At 36.4% G+C, this 23,756-nt stretch overlaps 3 protein-coding genes across 4 annotated transcripts; 1 reads left to right on the forward strand and 2 right to left on the reverse strand.

Moving 5' to 3' along the window:
- Positions 1–829: 829 nt before the first annotated feature.
- LOC115952745 (probable DNA helicase MCM8) lies at positions 830–8,952 on the forward strand. The gene is made up of 17 exons (XM_031069979.1): positions 830–1,112; positions 1,431–1,571; positions 1,654–1,771; positions 1,848–2,070; positions 2,177–2,340; positions 2,513–2,776; positions 3,907–4,002; positions 4,188–4,340; positions 5,317–5,387; positions 5,469–5,587; positions 5,825–5,954; positions 6,462–6,513; positions 6,642–6,804; positions 6,934–7,108; positions 7,637–7,807; positions 7,888–8,001; positions 8,389–8,952. The coding sequence occupies exons 1-17, from the start codon at positions 936–938 to the stop codon at positions 8,437–8,439; spliced, it is 2,382 nt and encodes a 793-aa protein (XP_030925839.1). The 5' UTR covers positions 830–935; the 3' UTR covers positions 8,440–8,952.
- Positions 8,953–9,027: 75 nt separating this feature from the next.
- On the reverse strand, positions 9,028–11,685 carry LOC115952746 (pentatricopeptide repeat-containing protein At3g09650, chloroplastic). The gene has a single exon (XM_031069980.1). The coding sequence runs from the start codon at positions 11,584–11,586 to the stop codon at positions 9,307–9,309; it is 2,280 nt and encodes a 759-aa protein (XP_030925840.1). The 5' UTR covers positions 11,587–11,685; the 3' UTR covers positions 9,028–9,306.
- Positions 11,686–14,076: 2,391 nt separating this feature from the next.
- On the reverse strand, positions 14,077–23,302 carry LOC115951308 (E3 ubiquitin-protein ligase UPL4). 2 transcript variants are annotated; one of them, XM_031068500.1, is made up of 18 exons: positions 23,107–23,302; positions 22,017–22,697; positions 21,784–21,894; positions 21,561–21,677; positions 21,292–21,450; positions 21,033–21,194; positions 19,752–19,904; positions 19,549–19,670; positions 18,311–19,466; positions 18,074–18,121; positions 16,492–17,727; positions 16,127–16,357; positions 15,935–16,039; positions 15,151–15,231; positions 14,995–15,063; positions 14,770–14,898; positions 14,590–14,673; positions 14,077–14,490 (listed from the first exon to the last, which is right to left on the reverse strand). In XM_031068500.1, exons 2-18 carry the CDS (start codon positions 22,653–22,655, stop codon positions 14,425–14,427), a joined length of 4,668 nt encoding a protein of 1,555 aa, XP_030924360.1. In that variant the 5' UTR covers positions 22,656–22,697; positions 23,107–23,302; the 3' UTR covers positions 14,077–14,424. The 2 variants fall into 2 exon arrangements, with proteins under 2 accessions (XP_030924360.1, XP_030924361.1); XM_031068501.1 differs by having other exon boundaries at positions 22,017–22,746.
- Between the last annotated feature and the right edge of the window lie 454 nt (positions 23,303–23,756).

The following is a 23,756-nucleotide window of genomic DNA, read 5'->3' on the forward strand; positions in this document are numbered from 1 at the left end:
GTCAGCACTTATTACATAAATACTCGTAAAATCATTTACATATACTTATGATATCTCTTTATCAATTAACAAAGAAACTGATCGGTTTTTGGTGTAAGCAGGATTGAACTTCGAATCTCTTATTCAATCATCAGAAACTTTACTAGTTGAGTTAATTGGAACCTACTACATATGTTACTTAAACAACTTAACTCATTAAGTAGCTTGTGTCATTAAAAGTAAAAGTTAATAAAAAAAAAATTTTATAAGAAAAGTTAATAATTTTTTGAAATGCAGTAGGTGTGAGACAATTTTTTCTAAACTTTTCCTCCTAGTATACCTTGGAAAAAGTAAAAATTAAAAGGAGCAATGTCTATTATACACAGTAATATTACACATACAATACTTTTTAAAATAAGATCGTGACTTTAAAACATAATTCCAGTTCAAAAATTGAATTGTGTGCACGATGTGTGCAACAAGTAATGTACACCAACAATTACTCCTTATGGATGGGTAAAAATCTGTTACACTACACACTTTGTGATTTCATAAACTAAGGATCCGTTTGGTAATGTTGTTCTAATAACGTTGTTTGCATTTTTTAAAAATATGTGGGTGAAAAAATGTATAAAAATACATATAATATTGTTTAAAAAATGAAAACACATATTTAAACACATATATTAAACGAGCCATAAATACGCTAGTCTCACTATTCCATTTTATGAAAATGTGTAATAAGCATCCCCCATGTGAAATATTGTACTATTCAGCCCAAAAAAAAAAGAAGGGAAATATTGTACTGTAGTAGTCTAGTCTAGTATTAAAGCCAAAACGACAACGGTTTTCTTTGTTTCTCCCAAATTTTCGATCTCCCGCCAATATCCAGCTCAGAGAACTGAAATTCGAAATCCATCGGAGGAAGCTACAGAAAGAGAAAGGCAGAGACCGAGATGGGGTTGGTTTCAAGGTCCGGGTCCGGGTCCGGAGACCCAAGCGGGTACATGGATATCCTGGCTTCATACTTTCCCCAACAGCTTTTCCCAACAATCGAAGACGACTGCCTCAACCTCACTTCTGCTCTCTTTTCCTTCTTCTCCACTCCACTTGCCCTAAATCTCGCTTCGCAGGTCTCTCTCTCTCTCTCTCTCTCTCTCTATTTAAGCAATTGGATTTTTGAGAGTTGTATGTGTTTTTGAATGTGGATTTTGAGGCATTTTCATTTTCATCTCCAATTTTCAAACTTCGGCATTTGTCACTAACGGTTTGGGGTTTCTTTGAAAATTTTCATGTGTAAAGAGGGTTCATTGTGTTAATTGTGGTAAAAAGCTAAAAGAGAGAAAAAAAAAAAAAAGTGAATTCAAGCTCGCACTAAGCATTAGGAGGACATCTCAGATAATTTTCTCAGTGAATAAAGAAGGTTGATATTTTTTTGAATTACGCCGCAGGTAAAAGATGACGATGGCGTCTTCGTTCTGTCAATTGACTTCCAACAATTCCGGAAAGTATGTGATCTCGAAGAGTTTTACATAATGCTAGAGGATAAACCTAAGGCGGCTCTCTTATGCATGAGTGCCGCAATTCACAAGGTACAAAGTGATAATTGTAGAAATTTCTCGAAATTTTTGTTTTTGGCTTAGCATATTTTATCTTTATTTAATATGGAAGCAGGTTCTTTTGAATAATTTGGAGAAAAACATGATGGTAGATGGTGCGAAAATAAATGTACGTCTGCACAATTACCCTGAAACTATGATTGCCCTGAAGAACTTAAAAGCAGCTTATATTGGTAAGCCTTAAAATATTCATCACTAGTCCAAGTGTTAAGGAAATGATATAGACGATATTACTTGTTGACATGACAGACAAGCTTGTATCCGTGCGTGGTACTGTAGTAAAGGTTAGCACTGTCAGGCCTCTAGTGGTGCAGATGAGTTTTCACTGTGCAAAGTGCAAAACTGAAATTACGCGTATTTTCCCGGATGGGAAGTTTTCACCACCACAAAGTTGTGATTTTTATGGATGCAAGAGCAAGAATTTTAATCCAATTCGATCTACCGCTCAAACAATAGATTTTCAGAAAATAAGGTGAGCTCAGTGATGCTAACTTCTGCTTCAATACTTCCAAAACTGCTATTTTTTTTTTTCAGACATCCCTTTCTTAGCGTTTTGATTTTTCCTCATCCAACTTCAGGCTGCAGGAACTTTTAAAGCCTGAAGATCATGAAGAAGGTCGAGTTCCTCGAACAGTAGAATGTGAACTAACCCAAGATCTTGTTGATGTATGCATACCTGGAGATGTGGTGACTGTCACTGGAATTATCAGAGTAATTAATAATTACATGGATATTGGAGGAGGTATGATAAAGAGATTCCTTTCACACTGTTTATTCAGTTCATCGCCAGACATGGATTGTTACATGATTAGTTAGTTCTTTTAAGATGGATGACAAGAACATATCTATAATTTGCAGACTCTGAACTCTTCTTTACTGCTAATGCTGTTTGGAGCAAACTTCATTATTTTCAGGAAAATCGAAAAGCAAAAATCAAGGGTTCTACTACTTGTATCTAGAAGCAGTTTCGATTAAAAACTCCAAGTCACAGTCTACACCTGAGGATTCACAAGATTCTAATTCTAAAGCTAGAGCTACGGAGCTGTGCAATTTATTCTCATTTTCTCCAAGGGATTTGGAATTTGTTGTGAAGTTTAAAGAGGAAAATGGCTCAGATATCTTCAGGCAAATACTTCAATCTATATGTCCTTCAATCTATGGACATGAACTTGTTAAAGGTAATGTTATATGTACTCTATTCATTGTTGTTATATGGTCCAAGGGTTTCATGCTAAATCATATATATATTTTTTTAATAAAAAAAAATTGTTCTAATTCATTTTTTCCCCATTGCTTGTTCTATTCTATTACTATTGTCCTCACCCTGTCCCTTTATAAGGGTATGATGCTGATTAATCCAAAAAGTAATGTTTTGAGTATTTTGCTTGGCAAATATAGAATGTGCTAATGTTTTTTTTTTTTTGGATTCTCCAAACCCAATTTCCCATCTTAATAACTTCAGTTGGAACAAATACAACAGTTTATGGACTTGTTAAAATAGTTTAAAATGCTCCAACGACTCCATGAATTTTCATGGGCTTCAGAGGCTTTCTGGTATGTAGGAACTACAAGAATGAGCACCTACTAATGTCCACAGACCAAGTCCCACAATATATACGATGATGGAGCCCTAGAACAAAAGAGACCATGAAAGAGATAGAGAGGAGCACTTTTAGAGGGGTAAAGCTTCGGTCCAGTGCAGCAGTGCACTGGACTGGACACGATGTGGACAATGTGGCCAATTTTGGACACGTGTCCAAATTGTGTTTGGTCTAGTGCCAAACCCTTCTTGGAGGCTAGAGCTTTCACTATGGCCAGCTATGAGGAAGGTCACACTGTCTTAGCAACACTTTTTGTTTAGGAAATTGTGCTTAAATAGCTCCTTGCAGTAACCTTAGAGTTACGGTTTTTCTGATGTTGGGTTGCCCACAGCACATGGACCAATGCCAACATGACACTTCAAAGCTTCCTTTTACTGTGAATGAAAGAAGAAAAATGGATTCATGAAGGTTTAATTCCTGAATTACTTCCAAATGGTATGCTTCGGGTTCATTTAGATAATTAAGATCAGATTCTAGGTTATGGTTCAGGAAGGATTCAATGTGCTAATTCTTTAAAATTTCACTGACATGTGCTGGCCACAGATGTAATGACATTTGAGGTAACTATTGCTTTTGTGAAATCACATAGTTGTAAACACATAATTAAGTATGAAACCTACTTCCTCAGGTTGCACTCTAGATAATGTCCTTATTGAGCATGTATCTGAAATTGAGGTGTTTTTATGGAATTTCCTTTTTCTCAACAGCGGGCATAACATTAGCACTGTTTGGAGGTGTTCGGAAGCATTCAAAGGACCGGAACAAGGTCCCTGTTAGAGGAGACCTTCATGTCATAGTTGTTGGTATGTTTAAACTCTTTTTGGATGGAACTAAATCTGGTCAGTTATTTTACTTATTGAAAGTGAGAATGAAAATGATACCACATCAAAGTATTTTCATCAACTAAAGGTCAAGGTTGCAGGGAATATTATATCGTTTATGGGGAAGAGAAGTTGAAGTTGTATCATGTTAATTGTCATTTTACTAGGTGATCCTGGACTAGGAAAGAGCCAAATACTGCAAGCAGCAGCTGCTGTTTCTCCACGTGGCATTTATGTATGTGGCAATGCCACTACAAAAGCAGGCCTCACTGTAGCTGTTGTGAAGGATTCCATGACAAGTGACTATGCTTTTGAGGCAGGTAGTTATTTCATATTTCCTTTTCTGAATTGTGATGTTTTGGCTATCTTATTTGTTTTCTCTGCTGCATTGGAATATGAGTGCTTTACTAATGATTCAGGTAATGGTTGATTGACTGAATTTCACAAGTATTTCAATTTTCAACAGATTTTGAAATCTTCTTTGTGTTTTTTACATTTATCTTCAGTGTTTTAATATTCTCAAAGGAGATTTACCACATGGTTAGACACTTGGAAATGTTGTTGCTATAGAACACAGGGTTTGATATCTTTTGATTCTTGCAATAGATAATGCAATATATTGAAACATTTAGCGATTTTGGGTTTTCTATGTTTTGGGGTAGTAATGGGTTGGAGGACACTTTCTAAATTTGCTCTTGGGTCTAGCCTTCTCTATCTGACTTTTAAGAATTCCTGTTAAGTGTGATACTTTAGTTGTGAAATGCAGTACTGCATGGGAAATTCTGATGCCTTTCTAACCTGATTATCATGCCAAAAAAAAAGGAAAAAAAGGGGAAATCTTTAGTTTTCTTTTTTGTCTTCTGTATGTACTCTATTATTATAGCCTTACTGCAAAAAGAATGACAAATGCCACAATTATTTAGTCGAAACTTTCAGGCAGAAACATAATCTTTTGAAAGTAGCCAAGCATTAGAAATTTCTGATATGACAAGTGGAAAAGAGATGGACATTGTTGGTCTGATTCTTGTCAAATAGCTGATTAAGCTACCATAGCAAGGATTAGTCTATAATAAAATTATGGGAATTTATAACATCTCTCCAACTTTAGAGCATAAAGACATGACTTCTGGGTTGTTTGACAACTACAAATTTGCTTGACTCAAAATAGTTTTGCTAGCTAAGAAACCAACATATACAAAATTGGGTCTATAGATGCTCAATGCTTGTGAATCATCTCTACCGCATGGAAAATTTTAACTCTTATACTCTTGAAGTAATAATTGAATTTCCCAATAGGTGCCATGGTCCTTGCAGACGGTGGGTTGTGCTGCATTGATGAGTTTGACAAAATGTCTGCAGAACATCAGGTTTGTCCCACTGTTAATCAATCTTTTATGATTGCTCTCTTTAGTATCAAATAGGTTTCACTTATCTTGGGATTACTGCAGGCTCTACTGGAAGCCATGGAACAACAATGTGTCTCCATTGCAAAGGCTGGACTGGTAGCAAGTTTATCTGCCCGAACTTCAGTCTTAGCAGCAGCAAACCCTGTTGGTGGTCATTATAAGTAATCTCTTAAAATTTCATTTTGTGATTTGATAATTTCTTACTAGACTGTTCTTTAAGGTGATATTAGATGAATTTATCTTTCTTCGTGGGCCATGTATAAATTATGCAAGTAGTGACAGATGACCCCGAGTTGTTAAGTAGCAGAACGACTGTTATATTATTATAGTGTGATGCTGATTATTATGTTTTTCAAAAACATGTTGATAAATCTTAATATCAATTATCCAAATTGCAGCCGAGCAAAAACTGTGAATGAAAATTTGAAAATGAGTGCCGCACTCCTCTCACGATTTGATCTGGTTTTCATATTACTTGATAAACCTGATGAATTTCTGGATAAGCGAGTCTCAGAGCACATCATGTCGGTAAGTTTCCCATCTGTCCTTTCTTTGGCGGTGCATGATTATGAATGAATGACATGCTACTCATATCTTATTAAGGTCTATGGTACCATGCCTTTTATCTTTAGCATTAATACTGTCATGCAGTCATAGTGACAATTTGGAAAGTAATCACTCATGCCACCCAAATGGGAAGTGGAAATTTATCCAAAAATGTCATGAACAAATTTTGATAGAATCGATACTTTAAAAGAAAAAACAAGCAATGTGTAAAATAGAAATAAGCATGTGTTATTGTTTTTGTGCAATTAATGATTATTCCCAAGGTAAGAAGTATTTGCAATTATCTTTTACTATTTAACATACATGAATTTTGGCTAAATAGATAAAACTACCTGGTGTACTTAAAGTTCTTCAACAAATTGGAGTGTCAGTTGTCAAAGTAATGGTTCTGTTGGACCACAAATTCTTCTAGGTAATCTTTGTGTGTGTAATTCAATAATAGGGCTCCCATAAATATCTGTTTTGCAGCTTCATTCTGGACATGGAGAACTTTCACCAGCTGCAAAAAAGCTACGGAGAGGTAGTGTTTCCACTATTTTTTCTACTCCATGTTTTGACTTAGGAAGGAAGTTTTCTAATTTAAGGAAGAAATCAATTTGATTGACATCAAATTTTTTTCTGTAACTGTTCTTGCTTTTGCTTCACCAGATGCAGCATCACAGAGTGCTCAAGGCATAAATGTGAGTGTAAAAGGTGGTTCTTTAGTTTCTCAGTGGAGACTTGACCCAAAGAAAGATGTCGATTTTGTTCCACTACCAGCTCAACTTCTTCGCAAATATATTGCTTATGCTCGAACTTATGTCTTTCCTAGGTGATTTGATCTACTCTCCACGTTGCATCTCTAATGTAGATATTTGCTATTGAAAAATATATTGTTTAGTTCTTTATTTTTGTTTCCTCTTTTTCCTTTGATTATTTTAATTTTAATTTTCAAAATCAGGATGTCAAAGCCGGCAGCAGAAATCCTGCAGAAGTTTTACTTACAACTTAGAGATCGTAGTACATCAGCTGATGGTACACCAATAACTGCCAGGCAACTGGAAAGTCTAGTCAGGCTGGCAGAGGCTCGAGCTCGGCTAGACTTAAGAGAAGAGATAACAGCCCAAGATGCAATGGTGAATACTCTATGATCTATCTAGATGTTAATATCATCGGTCCTGTCACTATTACTTTTCTCATAAAGGATTTTGAGCTGTAGATTGAAGTAGGAAAAGATGTTTAACAACTGTAAGGGAACTTAATTTTGAAAGTGCTCTTGCAAAATATAAAGTACTCATGATTTAAGGAAGCAATTTATAATTCTTGAAATGGCAAATACTAGAAATTAAAATCCAGTTTGAAGCTAAAGCTACTTAAAAACATGAAAATTTTCCAAAATTTTGAAGATGAAAATGGTCGTAAATAATGGCATGAAGGTTAAATAATTCTCTTTTGTTTGGCATTCTTAAGTTTGACGAAACCCTATAACATGAACAAGAACCATTATTTTAATTAAAGGTTGTGGATTATATCTGCAATTTTTTTAGCAATAATTTTGATTATTGACCACTCACTTTAAATGAAGTTTAGAACAACTATACCTTTGGTTGAAGAATCTGGATTGGTACATATGAAGTTCATACTTAATGTCATGTATCTTGCAGGATGTGGTTGAAATAATGAAAGAATCTTTGTATGACAAGTATGTTGATGAGCATGGTTTTGTGGACTTTGGTCGGAGTGGGGGGATGAGTCAACAGAAAGAAGCAAAACGGTTTTTAAGTGCTCTCAATAAGCAATCAGAATTGGATCAGAAAGATTGCTTTTCAATTTCTGTATGAACTCTTGCTTCTCTTGTCTTTTCTAGCTATGATTTATGCTCCTTTAGTCATGCATATATATTATGGTATTTCAGGAAATTTACAGCTTGGCAGATAGGATTGGTCTTAGGGTTCCTGATATTGACACATTTGTGGATAATTTAAACAGTGTGGGTTATCTACTCAAGAAGGGACCAAAGATATATCAGGTACAAATTGCAATAATTTTGTAAACTCTTTAAGACTCAGATCCAATATTGCATACATGCCATTAGAGAATCAAAACACGGGTAACAAAGGATATAGGTTTTTAGTAACCTACTTGAGGTTGCAAACAGTCATGATGTTGTGGAACCTCTGGCCACTGAACCAAATACCTAGGTAATATCTCAGATTGTTGTTAATTGGCAATTGTGACAAGAACACATTTCAATCTATGCTTCTAAGGTTGATAATGTTATGAACATGAATGCATATAAAAGGGTAATCTTCAATAATAATCACCATGATAATGACTGGATACCTTCAGCACTTACTGCGCATCCATTTAAGTTCAGTGACATGCAACTTGTCATTAATCATGCATTCTCTTACAGGTGCTGTCCTCATCTTATTCACGAAGTCAATCATCAAGGTCGAGGGGATAAACTGGAATAGCATTAGAGAGCAGGTCCAATTTTGTTTCTTTTTAAAACATTCTTCTGAAGTCCTGTCAAATCACTTCAGATGCATCATTACTGATTGTCATCAATGCTAAAAAGTTGTATTGATGGGTTTATGGTAACATCTATATTAAAAAATTCTTCAACTATATAAATTGTAAATTAAGCGTTATGTCATGTATATATTAACAGATTGGATAAAACAAACAATGTTGGGCAGCAAGTTTGTAGAGACAAATAGTATGTTGTTGCCCTTAGAAGTTCAATATGAATGAATTTTCATCAAAGCATGCCTGTCTATTGCATTGTTTAAATTGTTTAATCCATTAAAAAAAAAACTGAAAATTAGCTCATGAGTAGTGTAGGGATGGCAATGGGCCAGAGCAATTTATATAAAACCTGTCCGTGCCTTGTCCAATCCCACCTAACACAAACATGGGTTGGGTTTATCCGGGTCAGGTTAGGTCAGCCAACACATCTATCTTTTGAAATAATTTTTTTAGCAAATAAAGTTCAATAACCTCACTGACAAACACATAGCACATAATATTCAACAGTCTCATAGACAAGATATACATTAAAAGCATTTAAGTATCATTGGGGTGGGGTGGTGAGGCCCCAAGGGTCAGGGGTAAACTGTAAACTACCAATCCTAGTTAGGTGACAAAGGTGACCATTCATGCATAACATAGAAGATTATTTTACATATAAATTTAAGCTTCATAACCTTCAGATCCAAAGCAAATGATTACGTTTGCTTTCCCCCTCTTTTTTGGTGGGAAATTCCAACTTCAGTATTATAATATACAGAGACATACCAGAGTGGTCAAACAGAATCAGAAGCATACTCAATTACCCATCTCCATCAATAGGTTCTAACCGCCACTCACTCCCATAATAAGAATTAGGCAAACCCAACCAAAATTTGAAAGCCTCTGCTGCTCGCTTCCTCTCGATCCTTCTGTCTTGCCTGGCCTGTGAGGCATGCTTACTAGTAAACATCCTCGAATGCATTTCCACGTAGATTTTTGTAAACTTGGTCTTGTTTGGTGGTATCCCATACTCTTCCATACAAGCCACAATTTCTAAAGCCTTTTTAAAGAAAGCTGCCCTCACACAGATATCAGCCAGTGTATCTAAAAGCCCTTCATCTGGTTTCAATCGTGGTGGAGAAGTTGAAGAATCAGGAACCTCTCCTTCCCTTTTCACCCCGCACCTCTCCTTTACTTCATTCCAGAGCAGAAGTGCCTCTCCTGGCTTTCTGGCCAATGCAATTCCATTGGCCAGACTGCCATAAGTAGCCACATCTGGGTAAAACCCATTCTCTTTCATTTTTTGAACTATTTTCTGTGCTTCTACAAGCAATCCCAGTCTACAATAGCCTTCAACCAACATATTCCATGCAATTAAATCAGCCTTCACTCGAGGGTCATCGAGCATCTCATCAAATACCTGGTTAGCCAGCTTTGGTTGACCAGACAAGGCAAAAGCTTTCATCAAAGTGGTATAACTAATCTTCGTGGGAGCTATTCCTCTTGCTCGCATCTCATTAAAGAAGGCAAGAGCCCCTGCACTGTCATCAACTAGTATACACCCATCAATCAAGATATTATAGGACACCACATCAGGCTCAATTCCTGCATCATCAGCCATCTCCCTAAGCAATTCCTTTGCCTTGTCTATCTGCAGTTGCTGGCAGTAACCCTTGAGGAGTACATTGTAGGTTATCCGATTAGCAGCTACACCAATTCTTGTCATTTCAGCTAGCACTTCACGAGCCCGGTCCATCAACCCTGCCTTCACCAGTGCAGAAACAACAGTAGTATATGTTACATGGTCAGGGTGACTAGAACTATCATCCTGGCGCCGCATTGCCTCTAGCATTCGGACCGTGTCAGTGACACGACCAGCCTTCATATAACCTTTCATTAGAGTGGTGTAATCTCTAGTGTTAGGAGCATACACTTTCGGCAACAATGGTGGCTCATAATTGCCCGACTCAATACTATTAGGAAGCAACTTCACAAACACATCTCCGTCTTTGCCTCTATATCTGTCTCCATTTCTATCCCCATCTTGATCCTCTTGACCCGAATTTTCTAAATTCGAGTCTCTGAGAATCCTGCAAAGATCTCTCCTACCTTCCCTCATTGCTTGAACCATTTTCTCCGCCGTTTCTAAATCTCCAAAACCAACATAAGCCGCAATAAGCGAATGCAATGTTGTCATACACAACGGAATTCCCTTCTCAATAATCCTCTCTAATACAAATACAAGCAAATCTTTCCTATTAACTCTAGCACACAACTTAATCATAACATTATAAGTTAGCACATCAGGCTCAGCACTAAACTCAGGCATTTCATCAAACAATTGCAAGAACCTCTTCGTGTCACCCAAATTGGCACAGGCATTGAGCACAGCATTGTAAGCACCCGTGTCAGGCCGCGAGTCTGCAACTATCGTGGGGTCAGCGAATTTGCGGATTCGCTTGGTCACCGACCCGAACAGCTTGAGCGCTTCAATGGGGCCGTCATCGCCAGAAGCGGCGAGCCGGCTCACCACAGCACTCCATGCCTTGACATGGGGAAGATAGCCAGAGCGGAGCATGGACTTGACAATTGAACTGGCATAGAGCGTGTGGCCAGCCTTGGCGGCTGCCACGGCAAGGAGGCCAAGGGAATTGGCATCAAGGCGGTGAAGCTGCCGCTCTTTGCGGAGGCGCGTGATGATGGACTGGGCGCGTGTGAGGCCTACACGGGTGTTTAGATAGGACAACTGGGAAACCAAGCGGCTAAGGCAAGTGGCACTTGGGAGATGAGTGCATTGAGTGTAGGCAATCCAGGCTTTCTCTGTTTTTCTTTGACGGAGGAAAGTTAGAAGTTTATTGTCTTGTGAATTGTGTAGCTCTGTGGTGGTGGTGGTGGTGGTGAGAGAGAGGTCTGATGGGCTAGTATGATTTGTTGCGGTATGTACACGAAATGGGTGCTTGGATTTAGTGGTGGTGGAGGAAGAGGGTGGAGGAGAAGCCCAGTGGAGAGTGAGAGTTTGGGTTAGTGGGAAAGAGTTAGAGGTTGATGATGAAGAGGAAGATGAAAGTGTTGGGAATGATTGCAGTGGTTTTGCGTTCATGACTGGGCCATTTGGGAGAAACAGGAGTTTGGAGTGGGAAAAGGTAGGAGCTTGGTTTGAATTTTTATGGGAAGAAAGAAGATAATGTGAGGGAGAGAGAGAGTTTCAGGTTATATTGAGTGGAAGTGGAAACTACTACGTCGAGTATATCCTGTCCTCATGTTTGTCACACAGACAGCCTTACGGTTACTAATTGTTGGATTTTTTTACAGTTAAACTAGTTCTTACGTGTTTTTTGGTCTTTACAGTTAAATTAGTTACTTCTCTTTTTACTTATATATATAAAAAAAAAAAAATTTAATCAGGATCTTTAAGATATTTATCAATAAATTATTTAAAAAAAAATTTTGATACAATTTTTATGAAAAATATAAAATGTCTCTAAATCAATGTTTTTAAGACATTTGTTAAATTTTTTTTTTAAAAATAAAAAAAGGCATTTCTTTAGGTAAGCGCATTAATTTTTTTTTAATTAAATTTAGAATTTTTATAGGTTTACATTGTATTTGCAATGTAATCTTACTTTATAGATGCAAAATGTGTATAATGTTTTTGCAACAATGTAAGTTTACTTTGTAGGTACAACGTAAAACAAGAATTTTCCTTAAATTTAATAATGTGATTTCTTTTTATTTTTTTGGTGATAAAGGTAAATTTATTATTTATTTAAAATAAAAATAGCAAGGTCCTAGCCAGACAGTGCTTGTCATACTACATACTCAAGTTATCAAAATACATAAAAAATAAAACATCAAAAGGTGGGTTATTAAACACCACAAATCTTGATCTTGTCTAACCCTTTTTTAGCAAATGCATCAACACATTTGTTTCCATCTCTACTTCTCTAAAGCAATGCTTGATTTTCTTCAATGGGAGGCATTGGAGGAGTTCCTTGCAGTTATCAACAAGATTGCATTTATTAATTCAATATAAAAATATTATATTTTTTCAATATAATTAAATTCAACCATATGACTCAATAACCAATAAAATTACACAAATTGAATTTAATTGAGAAACACAAGGTACAACATTTAAGAAATAGTACTCTTATGATTTCTTCATTTAATTGGCGAACAAAAGGTACAACATATGTCTATAATCCTCTTTCTCATATGTTAGCCAAGATCTAATACATTCTATCTCATGGTTACGCTAAACAAAACCATTCTAGATTGTTGTTACTTGTTGGTATCTAAGACTACCTATATACTTCATGGTGCCTAAAACAGAGTTCCCCCAATACCAATACCTCATCTAACCCCAATTTAAATTGGCTAACAGAAGATATGAGCTTTGAAGCAAATACAAGTTTCATGACAGTTAGAAATGAATTAACACATAATATTGATACTTTGATAGTCAAGAATATAAAAGACAGATAAACAAGAAAATTTTATAAAGATATACTTGTTTAGAATATCATACAGACTTTTAAGGATAGTAGTTGGATTGTTCCACACTTCTTACGAACTGAAGTACTAGGTTTAATTGCTTAGGTAGGCTATGATGCCAAATAACAACAGAGAAGAAATACTCACTTTAAGTCATATGAAAGAAAACTTATTTTGCATTCGTTGATTTTTAAAAGTTGTTCTTTTGTAGAATGTGTAGTGAAAGAATACATATAAAAGCTAGATAGAAAGATAAGGAGTCCTCGTTCTGCATTCAGAGAGGAGCGGTTCGAGTGATAGCCCTAACAAGGCTCGTGTGGTATACGTAGTATTATCCATTGCCGTCATATGACGTCGGATCGATGAGCTCACATCAAAGACCCCATTTTTTTATTCAGGAAAAAAAAGAAAGATTACATAGTTGTCCTAACTTTACTAAAATGGCCTTAGTATTCTGTTCACTTCCTATTGACAATGTATTCGCATAGGTCCACATTATCCAAGTTCTCTCAAATCCATCATTATACCAATATATTATCCAAGTTCTCTCAAAATCCATCATTATACCAATGTATTGTATTTCAACAAGTCTAAGGAAAACTTATTTCACAAAGTTTTTCATAACTTCCTGAAGTGACAGGTTGTGAATTGTGGGAAATAAAAGTAATGCGAGTGATTGATCATGCAAAAGTGATCACCCACCACTTGCTCTTGTAACTAATCATCTCACTAAGCTGTGTCAATAACAAAGTTGATTTTATTTAGCACCTTTTGGGTATGTTTGGATACTGCTTATTATTGAAAGCATTGTAGCAAAATAATTTTTAAATATGTGAATAGTACTATGTGACCCAGTTTTAAAGCAAAATTGGTTGAATACTATATTTGCAAGTCCCGTGAACAGTACACGAGACCCACAGAAAAAATGCCAAACGCAGACGTTTGGTGTTTTTAGTGCAATCCAAACATACACTTTATCTTCAACTCAGTATGGTTATGGAGAAAGCCAGAATCAACTGAGACAGGAGAAACACGGCAGCACACAAAATAAACATGGCAGTGTGCAGTGTATTTTCCACGTACATACCCATAAAACTATTATTGCAGCAGGAACAAAAGAGCAACTATATATAATGATAAAAATCTATATACACAGCTTTATACATGAAATGTTGGAAGTGCAACCCATCTATCTGAAATTCCCCTTCTTTTCCTGTACAGCTTCCCAACATGAAATAGATAAACCACCTGTAATTACAGGTTATTTACATATCCCACCAATTATAGTCAGCAAAGAAAGGAGCTTCCTTTTGTTCCAAACAATCAGCTCCTCCTCAACAATCAGCTCCTCCTTAACCAGCCAGTCTTTTATCTACACCACCAACACCTACTCTAATAATTACAATTTCACAATTGAGCACCTGTTGGACAGCGATATCTGACGCTATGATAAGTGGAATGATCCTTGTCCTTCTGTTATGGCATATAAGAGCTTCTCCCTCATCTTCTCCTGAAACAAACAAACAAAAAAAGTTCAGAATACATTTTTTCAATGTTTTTCTGTAACAGTTTCAATGAAAATGTGCGCTGGAAAGCCAAGAGAGTTCACTTTTGAAGAGTAAGCTGGCAGCTTAAGATAATTTGCACAAGTCATCACACTAGGTAGGTCAATGTCAGCCCAGTTGCCACAATGCTGTTTAAAACACACGACAATAAAGAAATAGTCAGATGATAACTCAAGAAAGAACAAAAAGCGAATTAAGCAAGCAGATATTTTGACGGTACAGACTTTTCGAACAATTGTCAACTTTGGATTGAGAGACGCCAAACCTCCCGGGGGAAGCCTAGGTGCCCCAGTCACAAACTGCAGAAATGCTCGTCGCTGTCCATGGTCAAACTCTTGTATGATTTCCAGCAACTGAAATTGCAGAAGAAGTGGGTGATTTTCTAGATTATGAATGCAAGTGTCAGATTAATAGATAAGTAAATACATAAAAGATGTATGAACACTAACATTAACTACTGGAGGACTGCTGGATGTGTATCCATGATCAAACTTGATATGATCCAGGAGCTCGTTGAACTGATTAAAAGAATGTATAACATCTTTAGTAAATATAATCAGTACCCCAAATACATAATGAAATATTTAAAGTGATATGATACATACAGCCCAAGAATCATATTCTCCACATAGTAAACGCTCTAGTTCCTTTTCAGTAAAAATCTGAAGATGTTCAATAGGGAAAACCTGAAAAACCAAATACAAAACATTCACAAAATGGATTATCATATTGCTCATAGAAAAGTACATACACAGTACAATAAAATCAAATTAATAATAAAAAAAGCTAAGTAGACTCCAATTCAGAGCCACCCCCCCCCCCCCCCCCCAGATTGGAGTAATGAACCCACATCAAAACATGTTAGGCTCTGTCAATTCTGGAACTTCGATTGCAAGTAATAGCGGTAAACAAAGCTGACCAGAGACTATGAACTATACTGTTATCTAAATGAAGATCTTGAGCTAAATTTGAAGTTCAGGTTTCAATTCTTTTGTGTCACCTTCTATCACTTTAGGCCTACAATAGAAACCTCCCAGTCTCAGCAATATAACCATACTTGTGAGGCAGTGGCTATTTAGGAGTCAGGTTCCAAGTTTTGTTCAGAGGTGACAGCGGTAAATGAGGTAACCACAGACTATAAAATAGGAATGTGTCTAAATTGAAGCTCTAGGATTAGAATGTGATTTCTACAATATAATGGCTGCATTACACCTTATGTAGCATTTGAAGGTAAAAATCAACCATGGAAATGAGGGAATCATAAAAATTGAAGCCATTACCATAACAAATTTCAAAATAGGAATTTTGAAAAGAAATGATGCTGTTTCAATTTTTTTTTTTTAATAATTCATGCCTACTTCATAAAAAAAAGCATGTAATGGTACAGACCTGGTTAAATCCGGATTTAAAAGCTTCTACTTGTCTAGAAATTCCACTGTTTATAGTTGCATCCACAACAAGCGAGATATATTCCTCCAAGTTACTCATATTAACCTGGTAAAACATGAATAAAGTTCAGTACATACCTCATCATTTGAAAGATGACCCAAAAAAATGCATTCATATTGAAGTGTGCATTACCATTTTATGATCAGCGCCAGAAGTAAGTACATAGTCAGGATACCCAGGGAGAGTAAAATCAAGGAAAAGATCTTCAATTCTGGTATTCCGAAAGCATGAATCAAATTCAGGTGGTGAATTTTCTTTGCAGACAGATTCCAAAAACTTTTTCCTATTAACAAGAGCCTGAAACTCTAGCAATGTCCTACCAAGCTCAGGATCAAATGACTGGATGTCATAGAGAGTAAGTTCCTAGAAAAAATTAATACAAATAATAAATTATTAAAGAAATCAAGGTTTAAATAATAACGCTATCATGCAAACTAACTGCTAACCTGACAATCCTATACAGAGTTGCACTAATTTTACATAGAATTGGGACATACCTGGCCAATAATGAGTTTATAAAAGGCTTTAGAGAAATGAAGATCCAAGACCCTTCCATCTTGAAGAGACTTTGCAACCACTTGGCCCAAAAGGACAAACTTTTTCAGAACTTCAGAAAACCGATCATCAGATGTATTTAAACTAGATGGCCATGGACATGGGAAAAGTCCAGAAGGTGACATCAGAATTGCCATATCCTCAGCCTGTAAGCTTGTCCTGGGGGCAAATGAACTATGATCCCCCCTCCACATAACTAGGCCAGACTTCTGGAACTCATGACTGACCAGGGTATAGAATTCCAATGTCGGACCAAGACCAGTACCAACTTCTTCATTATATTCCACTTCAATAAGCACTTTATGACGCGCATGCAGGTCCATCATTTGGGCTGCAGAGTCCAGAATCTGGTTGCGGAAAACTAAAAACTTCTTACGTGGCAAACTGCTAGAGCTGGGCCGCCTGTCGCTAGTGGGCCCTGAATTACTATGAGACAGTTGATGAGATTGAATTTGCAGTTGACCAAATGCTGCCAACCGGAAGTACTTACATCTTGCCTCAAAACTAAATAGAAAAGGACAAGAAGCCATTAACTGTTTACACCAAGAAGGCATACCACCAGTGGACAAAGACAAAGAGTCCCGCATCTGCTGTTCTAGTTTTTCTGTCAATTTATTGCTTACAAACTCATTCTGTGGCACTGAAGGAACTACTACCTTTAGACCATCCAAGTTATCAATTTTTCCTTCAGCAAAAGCACATACTCTTTCACGGGACATCAGATGAAATGCATTTCGGGCCAAGCCTTCCAAGCTTTTGAGCAGAAATAGTATATCGTAAGTAGAACTTGACCTCTCCAAGTCAGAAGTGAGTTCACAAGCAAACATGCTAGAGAAAAATGGAGTGTATTGCATATATGCCCTGACATTATCTGGAACAAAGAAATTTTTTTCTGACAGAATACATTCTTGAGAATTATTTTGGATAGGTTCCACAGCTCTTTTATATGTTAAAGTGTACACTTGACTCCACAATTTTGAACAAGTTATAAATTCATTTTCTTTTATTTGTTGGTGGAGAATTGTTTGGTATAGTGTCAGTGTTCTATCCAGCTGTTGCTCTTCAAGGTAAAACACCAGTTTTGGTGAAGCATCTTCATCGCTAGAAGAGGCAGGATGCTGAATTTCCTTATTGGTGTCTGGGTCTGAAGGAATGTGTAATTCTTGCTCCACAGGCTCCTGTTATGCAACACAATAAATAGATATCTAAGAACAGTGATAATACCTTGGTGCTAAAAAGGAGGAGAAGAAGACAGCCCTAAAACTGGAATTTACACCACCGGTATACTTCCATTACTAACCCAATTCAGATGATGAAAAGTTTGTTAGGTGCAGAAAAAGCATGTAATATCGGATCAAAGCCATGATCACGAATCCAAATAGGAAAGTGATATTTATATAGAAAAAACAATTTAGTATAGATAAGGCCAAGATTAGCTGAGTTAAGATTATAAACTGATGATGAGGGATCAACTAGAAGATTAACTTCACCCAAAGATGTTTTTTAAGGATTTGTCTGTCTTACAGTGACTGCTTCTTCAGGTGCAGACTGAGACAATTTAGCATCATCTTCCTGCGGAAAATTATAACTGAGATTAAATAAATGCTCAAAGATTCATAAATTCCATGTAAATCAGAAAATTCCCTTCCCCCACCACCTATCCCTTTGAAAATAAAATAAAATAAAATAAAACAAAACAAAACAAATCAGAATCTTTCTTGTCTCTAGAAGAATCAATTTAGCTTAAATAATCCATATAACCTGCATATTAGGCAAATCTGTGGACATACTGTCATGTTCCATGTGAGGTAAACTTTCTCCTGGGCCAGCACTTGCATTTGATGGTAAATCAGGTGGTAGACTATCTGTCTGGCCCATAGCACAACTGGATGACTCAATGTGCTCATTTCTTTTAATGCTAACTTTAGGCCACAGATATCCTTCAATGGCATCCAAAGAGCAAAAAGGATCAACAGTTTGAACATCTTCAGAATAGTCACAAAGGCATGTCTCTACATCTCCTCGCACAAAACGAACTTTTAGACATGGATGTAGTGTGCGGCGTCCACTTGGAATCATGGCATAAGAGTTCCTTTGCTTGGATCCATGGCTCAAAATAACCGGGAAATTCTCCAAAGAAGATAGTGCACTCTGTAATTTTTGTATCAGCACCACTAGGGGCAAGTCCACAGAATGGGGTTCTGAAGAAGACAAGAACAGCCTTGCAAACATCTCAAACCGCTTTTCTACAACAAAGAAATGACCATTTACACCCTGACCCTCACACTTTTCCCTTAGGTACTGGCTATTGGATAGGTAATTCAGTAGTGATCTCATAATCCCACTTTCAATAAATTCAAAAGTGGAAATGGTTTCCCTTCCATTAAGATTAGCCATAATTTGATGCAATATACAATAAAACCTCTCTTCAGGCTGAGCAGGAACATCATTACTGATTGTCATGTTAACCAAATCACTTAAAGTAGTAGACAAAGTTCTGAGCTTTTGAAGAATATCAGTCACGCCTTTCTCAGAGTCATATAATTTTGGTGCAAAGTAATTAGTCTTTATGTGCTTTGCGAGATTGTGAACAGAATCCTTTTCAAGCTTGCAACTACCAGTTTCTGATGCTGTAGCAGATTGACCAGTAGCAAAAGCATAACATAAGCATCTCAGGACCTCCTTTGAAGCTAATTTCTGACTTGATTCAAACGGTAGCTGGATGCCACTGAACACTGGAAACATCAACTGAGAACAGTTTTCTTGTGTTAGCAGTGCATCAATAGCAAAGAAGATACCTTCCTTGATGAAGGAATTCAGGAAAATATCAGAAAGCTTCTGCAGGATCATCTCAGCAATCTGTAGGGCTACCAATAGCACATGCTGATCCTTTCTAGTGAATACTCCAGCCAAAAAGCTGCCAATTAGACAGATAAATTTGAGCTTGAGTTAAAATATAATTTAGATTTTCTAACAAAAAGACAAGAAACCTGGTTCACCTTGAAATGTTGGCATTCTTCAGCAATTCAAGAAGCATGTCAGATTTGCTCAAATAAACTAACTTGTTGACAACAGATAGGCAGCCATAGCAAACATATAAATTTGCACCAGAATTAACCACCTGTCCAAGTGTTGCAGGAAATATTACAAAGCCATGGAAGAAAAATAAAAATCAGTTGAACAGAAATATTCAGAAACCAACCTGGATCAACAAGGGAAGTACATCCATCCCAAATTTTTGCAGAAGACTGGGGCAGTTAACTAAGAAAGCTTCCTTATCTGACACTTGTTGAGCATCTAGATCTCTGGCTGAAGTAGGTAGAAGCTCATTAAGCAACTTCAGAACTTCATATACCTGAGGATGAAAAAATAGCAATAACAACACCATTCCCTTTTATAGCATGGAACCCATAATACAATTTCACAAGCAAAATTGGAAAGCAATCAATGAATGTATACGAATAATGGTCTTCCAGTCAAGAATGAACACATAACCATCTATATTATAGAACAATAACTAAATTCCAAGACTCACATACAAAATTAAAAAGCAATCAGTGAATGTATAACATTGACAGTTTCAGCCAAATTAACACAATATACAACCAATCCCACAATCTTTGAACTACAATTTTGCAGAAAACTCAGTGATTTGAGATATTCTAATGTAGGTGAACATGAGATCTCCAATAGGCATATTCTCTGAATCCAGAGGCATACACGTGACTTATTAACAGCTAGCAGACTCGGTATTTCTCTAGCCATGCATAGAGTTCTTGCGTTAAAAATAAAAAATTAAAGGCCATTAATTTGCACATTGGCAACATGTGAATCTGAGATCCTTATGTGCAGCTTGCAGACTAATACTCAAGGAAAAAGGCATGGGTGTCAAACAAAATCCTTCAGCATGGGTTGAGGAGTTTGCATGCAGTTTCAAGCAGGTCTTCATATGATTAGACAAATAAAAGTAGACTTTTCCCAATAAGAATGCATTTACAGAAATTCAAAAACTGGAACATGCAAAGTTGAAAAACATGTATCTAAATGGAATTTTAGTAGATCAATTCTCACCTCTTACCAAAACATGCATAGGTAAATATTGTGATTATGTGCTAACTCTTACTCTTACCTCCAGAGAGACAAGAATTTTCTTCCCGACTATATAGTTAAGAAACAAACATCAAATGAATTCTTTTTCATTAAGCCCTCCAAAAAAAAACTTGAACTAACAGCCATCTTTCTCTCCAGTCCCACAGAAAAATAATTTTTTTTTAAAGCTTTCATACTCAATTACAAAGGCATAAAAAAATTATTATCTTGATCTCTTACATGCATATAGGAGGTTGTTTTGAGGCACATGGAAGTACAAAAGGTCCAATGTATCTTTTTACCATTACCAAGAATAAAAATTGATTTTCCAAGGATTCAATCCACATTGATGCCATAAGAGATAAAACAGAGTTGCATAGGCAAAGATGTAAACCTGGTTGCATTGTCCATCCACTGTATGAGGAGAAGACATTCCATGTGAGAGGTCATAAGTGGATAATATATCCTTCAATATGCTGCTTATATTGAGCTCATATAGAGCTTTGAAGGCTACAATTGAACCAGAAGAAAGTTTGACAAGTATCCCAATCAAACCCTGCCAAAATATAGTCTAAAAGTCAAGATTACTCTTTTAAAGTAGTAATATCAGAAAAGAGCTGGTTCAAATGCAAAATTTAGAAAATTTTGCCTACATTATAAATAGGTCGGGATACAGTTGTTCGGCTATTCAAGTCTAGAAGATGTACAATTTGACCAATCAGCGCATTCTTACAAAGTTCATCCAGCATCTCGGAAGACTGACTTACTTGCTCCACTATTTTAATCAAGCAAATAGCAACATATTCGACAAGCTGAGAATTTGAAATAAAAACATAGTGGAAGGTCAATAAAAGATGAATCGACAAAAAAAAAATTTCTTAAAAAAAAAATTATAATAAAAAACTCTATAAACAGTTCATGCCTGTCTATCCTCATGCTGAAGAAGATTGCACAGTATGGGAACAGCTTCCATAAAACGTGAAGGAGATTCTGAAGGAAGTTTCTTACATATGTTCACCACAGTGGATAAAGCAACTCTCTGATGCAAACAGAATGGGGGGAAATTATGTTTAAAACACCCTCAAGATAAAACAACTGCAAATATCATCATATTCCAAATAAAATTGTATTTTATATTGGCTTGCCTGTACACTTGTTGGGAAGAATTCGATAAAATTTAGGACAGCCATAATTGCCCCAGCCTGTAAGCAAGCAAGTGGTTGCTCCCGCGATATCTTCTCCAAAGCTTGCAGACACTACAACAAAACAGTATTTATAACTATAAGTTCCCATATAACAACACACTTTCCTTGTATAAACAAGGTCATAAATGTCTTAGACTGGATAACACACAACTAACCATATATAACTACATTACCTGTTCAGCAACATCCACGTACTCAAAAGCCATTAATCGACAAAGAGCAGGAACTGCATCATGCCTAATTAAGAAATTAGATGACCGAGGATACACATCACAAATATAAGTTATAGCCCTTATAGCCAGCAACATTATATCCGGATTACTCTCGTGCTTTGCATATTTTACAAGAAGTGGAGCTAATGAGTCGGAAATCATGCTTGAAAGTGAATCCTCTGTACAAAACGACAACACTTCACACAACTCAGTAAGCGCAGCCAGTTGCCCTGAAGGCTCGGATTCTTCACTCAAACTTGTTAAAATCCTCTTGAATTTCCCATGATCACCGGAAGATCTCTGCCTCTGATAATCGCGATAGTCGCGAAGATTGTTACGCCTCTGCCCCGCGTCATCAGAATCACAAGACCCATATGCTGAATCCCTCTCGGGTTCCCCCTCTGATCGGCTTGAAGCCGAAGCAGAAGAGGAAGTGTCCATATCATTGTCATGGGTTTCATGTATTGAATGTGTGGAGTTCATATGGGTCTGAACTGAGGAGTTGGATGAACTGGGTCTAAAATCCAATGAACTACACGCCCTCTTATCAGCTGGCAATTCATCAACCATTTCAGTACGCTTTTGTCCACGATTACCCATTTATGATCAACAAAACACAGAAACTCAATAAAAATAGCCACCCTGTATAGTCCAAAATCTTCATCAGATGAACCATAGAATATCTTTCTCACTAAAATTCCAAACCCACAAATACCATAATCATCAGAATAATCAATAAAAATTTACTCTTTCCCAAGTTGAAACTTCCATTTACACAAAAAAAAAAAAAAAAAAAAAAAAAAAAAAAAAAAAAAAAAAAAAAAATGAAAAAAAAAAAACGTGCTTGATCAGAATTAGTCAATTCTAACAAAAAAAAAATCAAACACAATCCAAAAGAATCTATACAATATGAGATATACAATTTCACAGGTTAAAAAAAAGAAGAGGAAAATTTAAGATCAGCTAGAAGAAAATGATACAACTTGATGACATTAAACAAAATTTATAAAAATAAAATAAAAAAATAAAAAATTTGATGATTTTACGGTACCAAGTTTGTAGTTGTTTTTATCAAGTCTTTGGAGAGAGCGAATAGTTCTATAGGGAATCTAGGGCAAACTGCTTCTTCTTCTTCTTCCTCTGTTTTCTTTCTTTGCTTTCTTTGGCGATTAAAATTAAGGTCTGTGATGCTGATTGTGATTTTGATGGCGATGAAGAAGAGGGCGTGAGTGTGAATAATAAGCTTGTGTGTGTATCTATCTATCTCTGCGACTCTATTTATATTTATATATATATGTGGATTTATTTAATTAATTGTAATTAGAGTTGTTATTATTTATTAACACAGTAAAATAGTGATAGTGAGGTGCATTGAGAGTTGGTGTAGGGTCCGGTTTTGGCCGTAGAAAAGTAGGGTTGTGATTATCGTGATTTGACGTGGAGGTTAAACTTGGAATCCACGGTTAGGGTTTTCCCTTGAGAATCGGAGATGATCAGAATTGTTAGCATGATCAAGTCATTTGGATCGTCTGATCAGGGAGTCTTTGTTTGGCTGGCTGTTGCACCGCCTTATCCTTTTTTCCTCTCTCTTTTTTTTTTTTTTGGGGCCTGGGCTTGGGTCAAGTATTGGTAATGCTTATGTTCACTGCCTTTTGGTGATAACTGATAAGTTCGGGGTAATATAAATCACAAAAATAAGTA

This window comes from Quercus lobata, chromosome 7 (assembly GCF_001633185.2).
Source record: "Quercus lobata isolate SW786 chromosome 7, ValleyOak3.0 Primary Assembly, whole genome shotgun sequence".
NCBI classification, from domain to species: Eukaryota; Viridiplantae; Streptophyta; class Magnoliopsida; order Fagales; family Fagaceae; genus Quercus; species Quercus lobata.

Excerpts from the sequence above, each read along its gene's own strand:
- LOC115952745 (XM_031069979.1), top strand. The coding sequence starts at position 936 with ATGGGGTTGGTTTCAAGGTCCGGGTCCGGGTCCGGAGACCCAAGCGGG. Across the intron at positions 1,772-1,847 it reads CTTAAAAGCAGCTTATATTG|ACAAGCTTGTATCCGTGCGT; the intron begins GTAAGCCTTAAA and ends TTGACATGACAG. Across the intron at positions 5,388-5,468 it reads AAATGTCTGCAGAACATCAG|GCTCTACTGGAAGCCATGGA; the intron begins GTTTGTCCCACT and ends GGATTACTGCAG.
- LOC115952746 (XM_031069980.1), bottom strand. The coding sequence starts at position 11,586 with ATGAACGCAAAACCACTGCAATCATTCCCAACACTTTCATCTTCCTCT.
- LOC115951308 (XM_031068500.1), bottom strand. The coding sequence starts at position 22,655 with ATGGGTAATCGTGGACAAAAGCGTACTGAAATGGTTGATGAATTGCCA. Across the intron at positions 21,895-22,016 it reads ACGTGGATGTTGCTGAACAG|TGTCTGCAAGCTTTGGAGAA; the intron begins GTAATGTAGTTA and ends GTTTTGTTGTAG. Across the intron at positions 17,728-18,073 it reads CACCTGAAGAAGCAGTCACT|GAGCCTGTGGAGCAAGAATT; the intron begins GTAAGACAGACA and ends GTTGCATAACAG.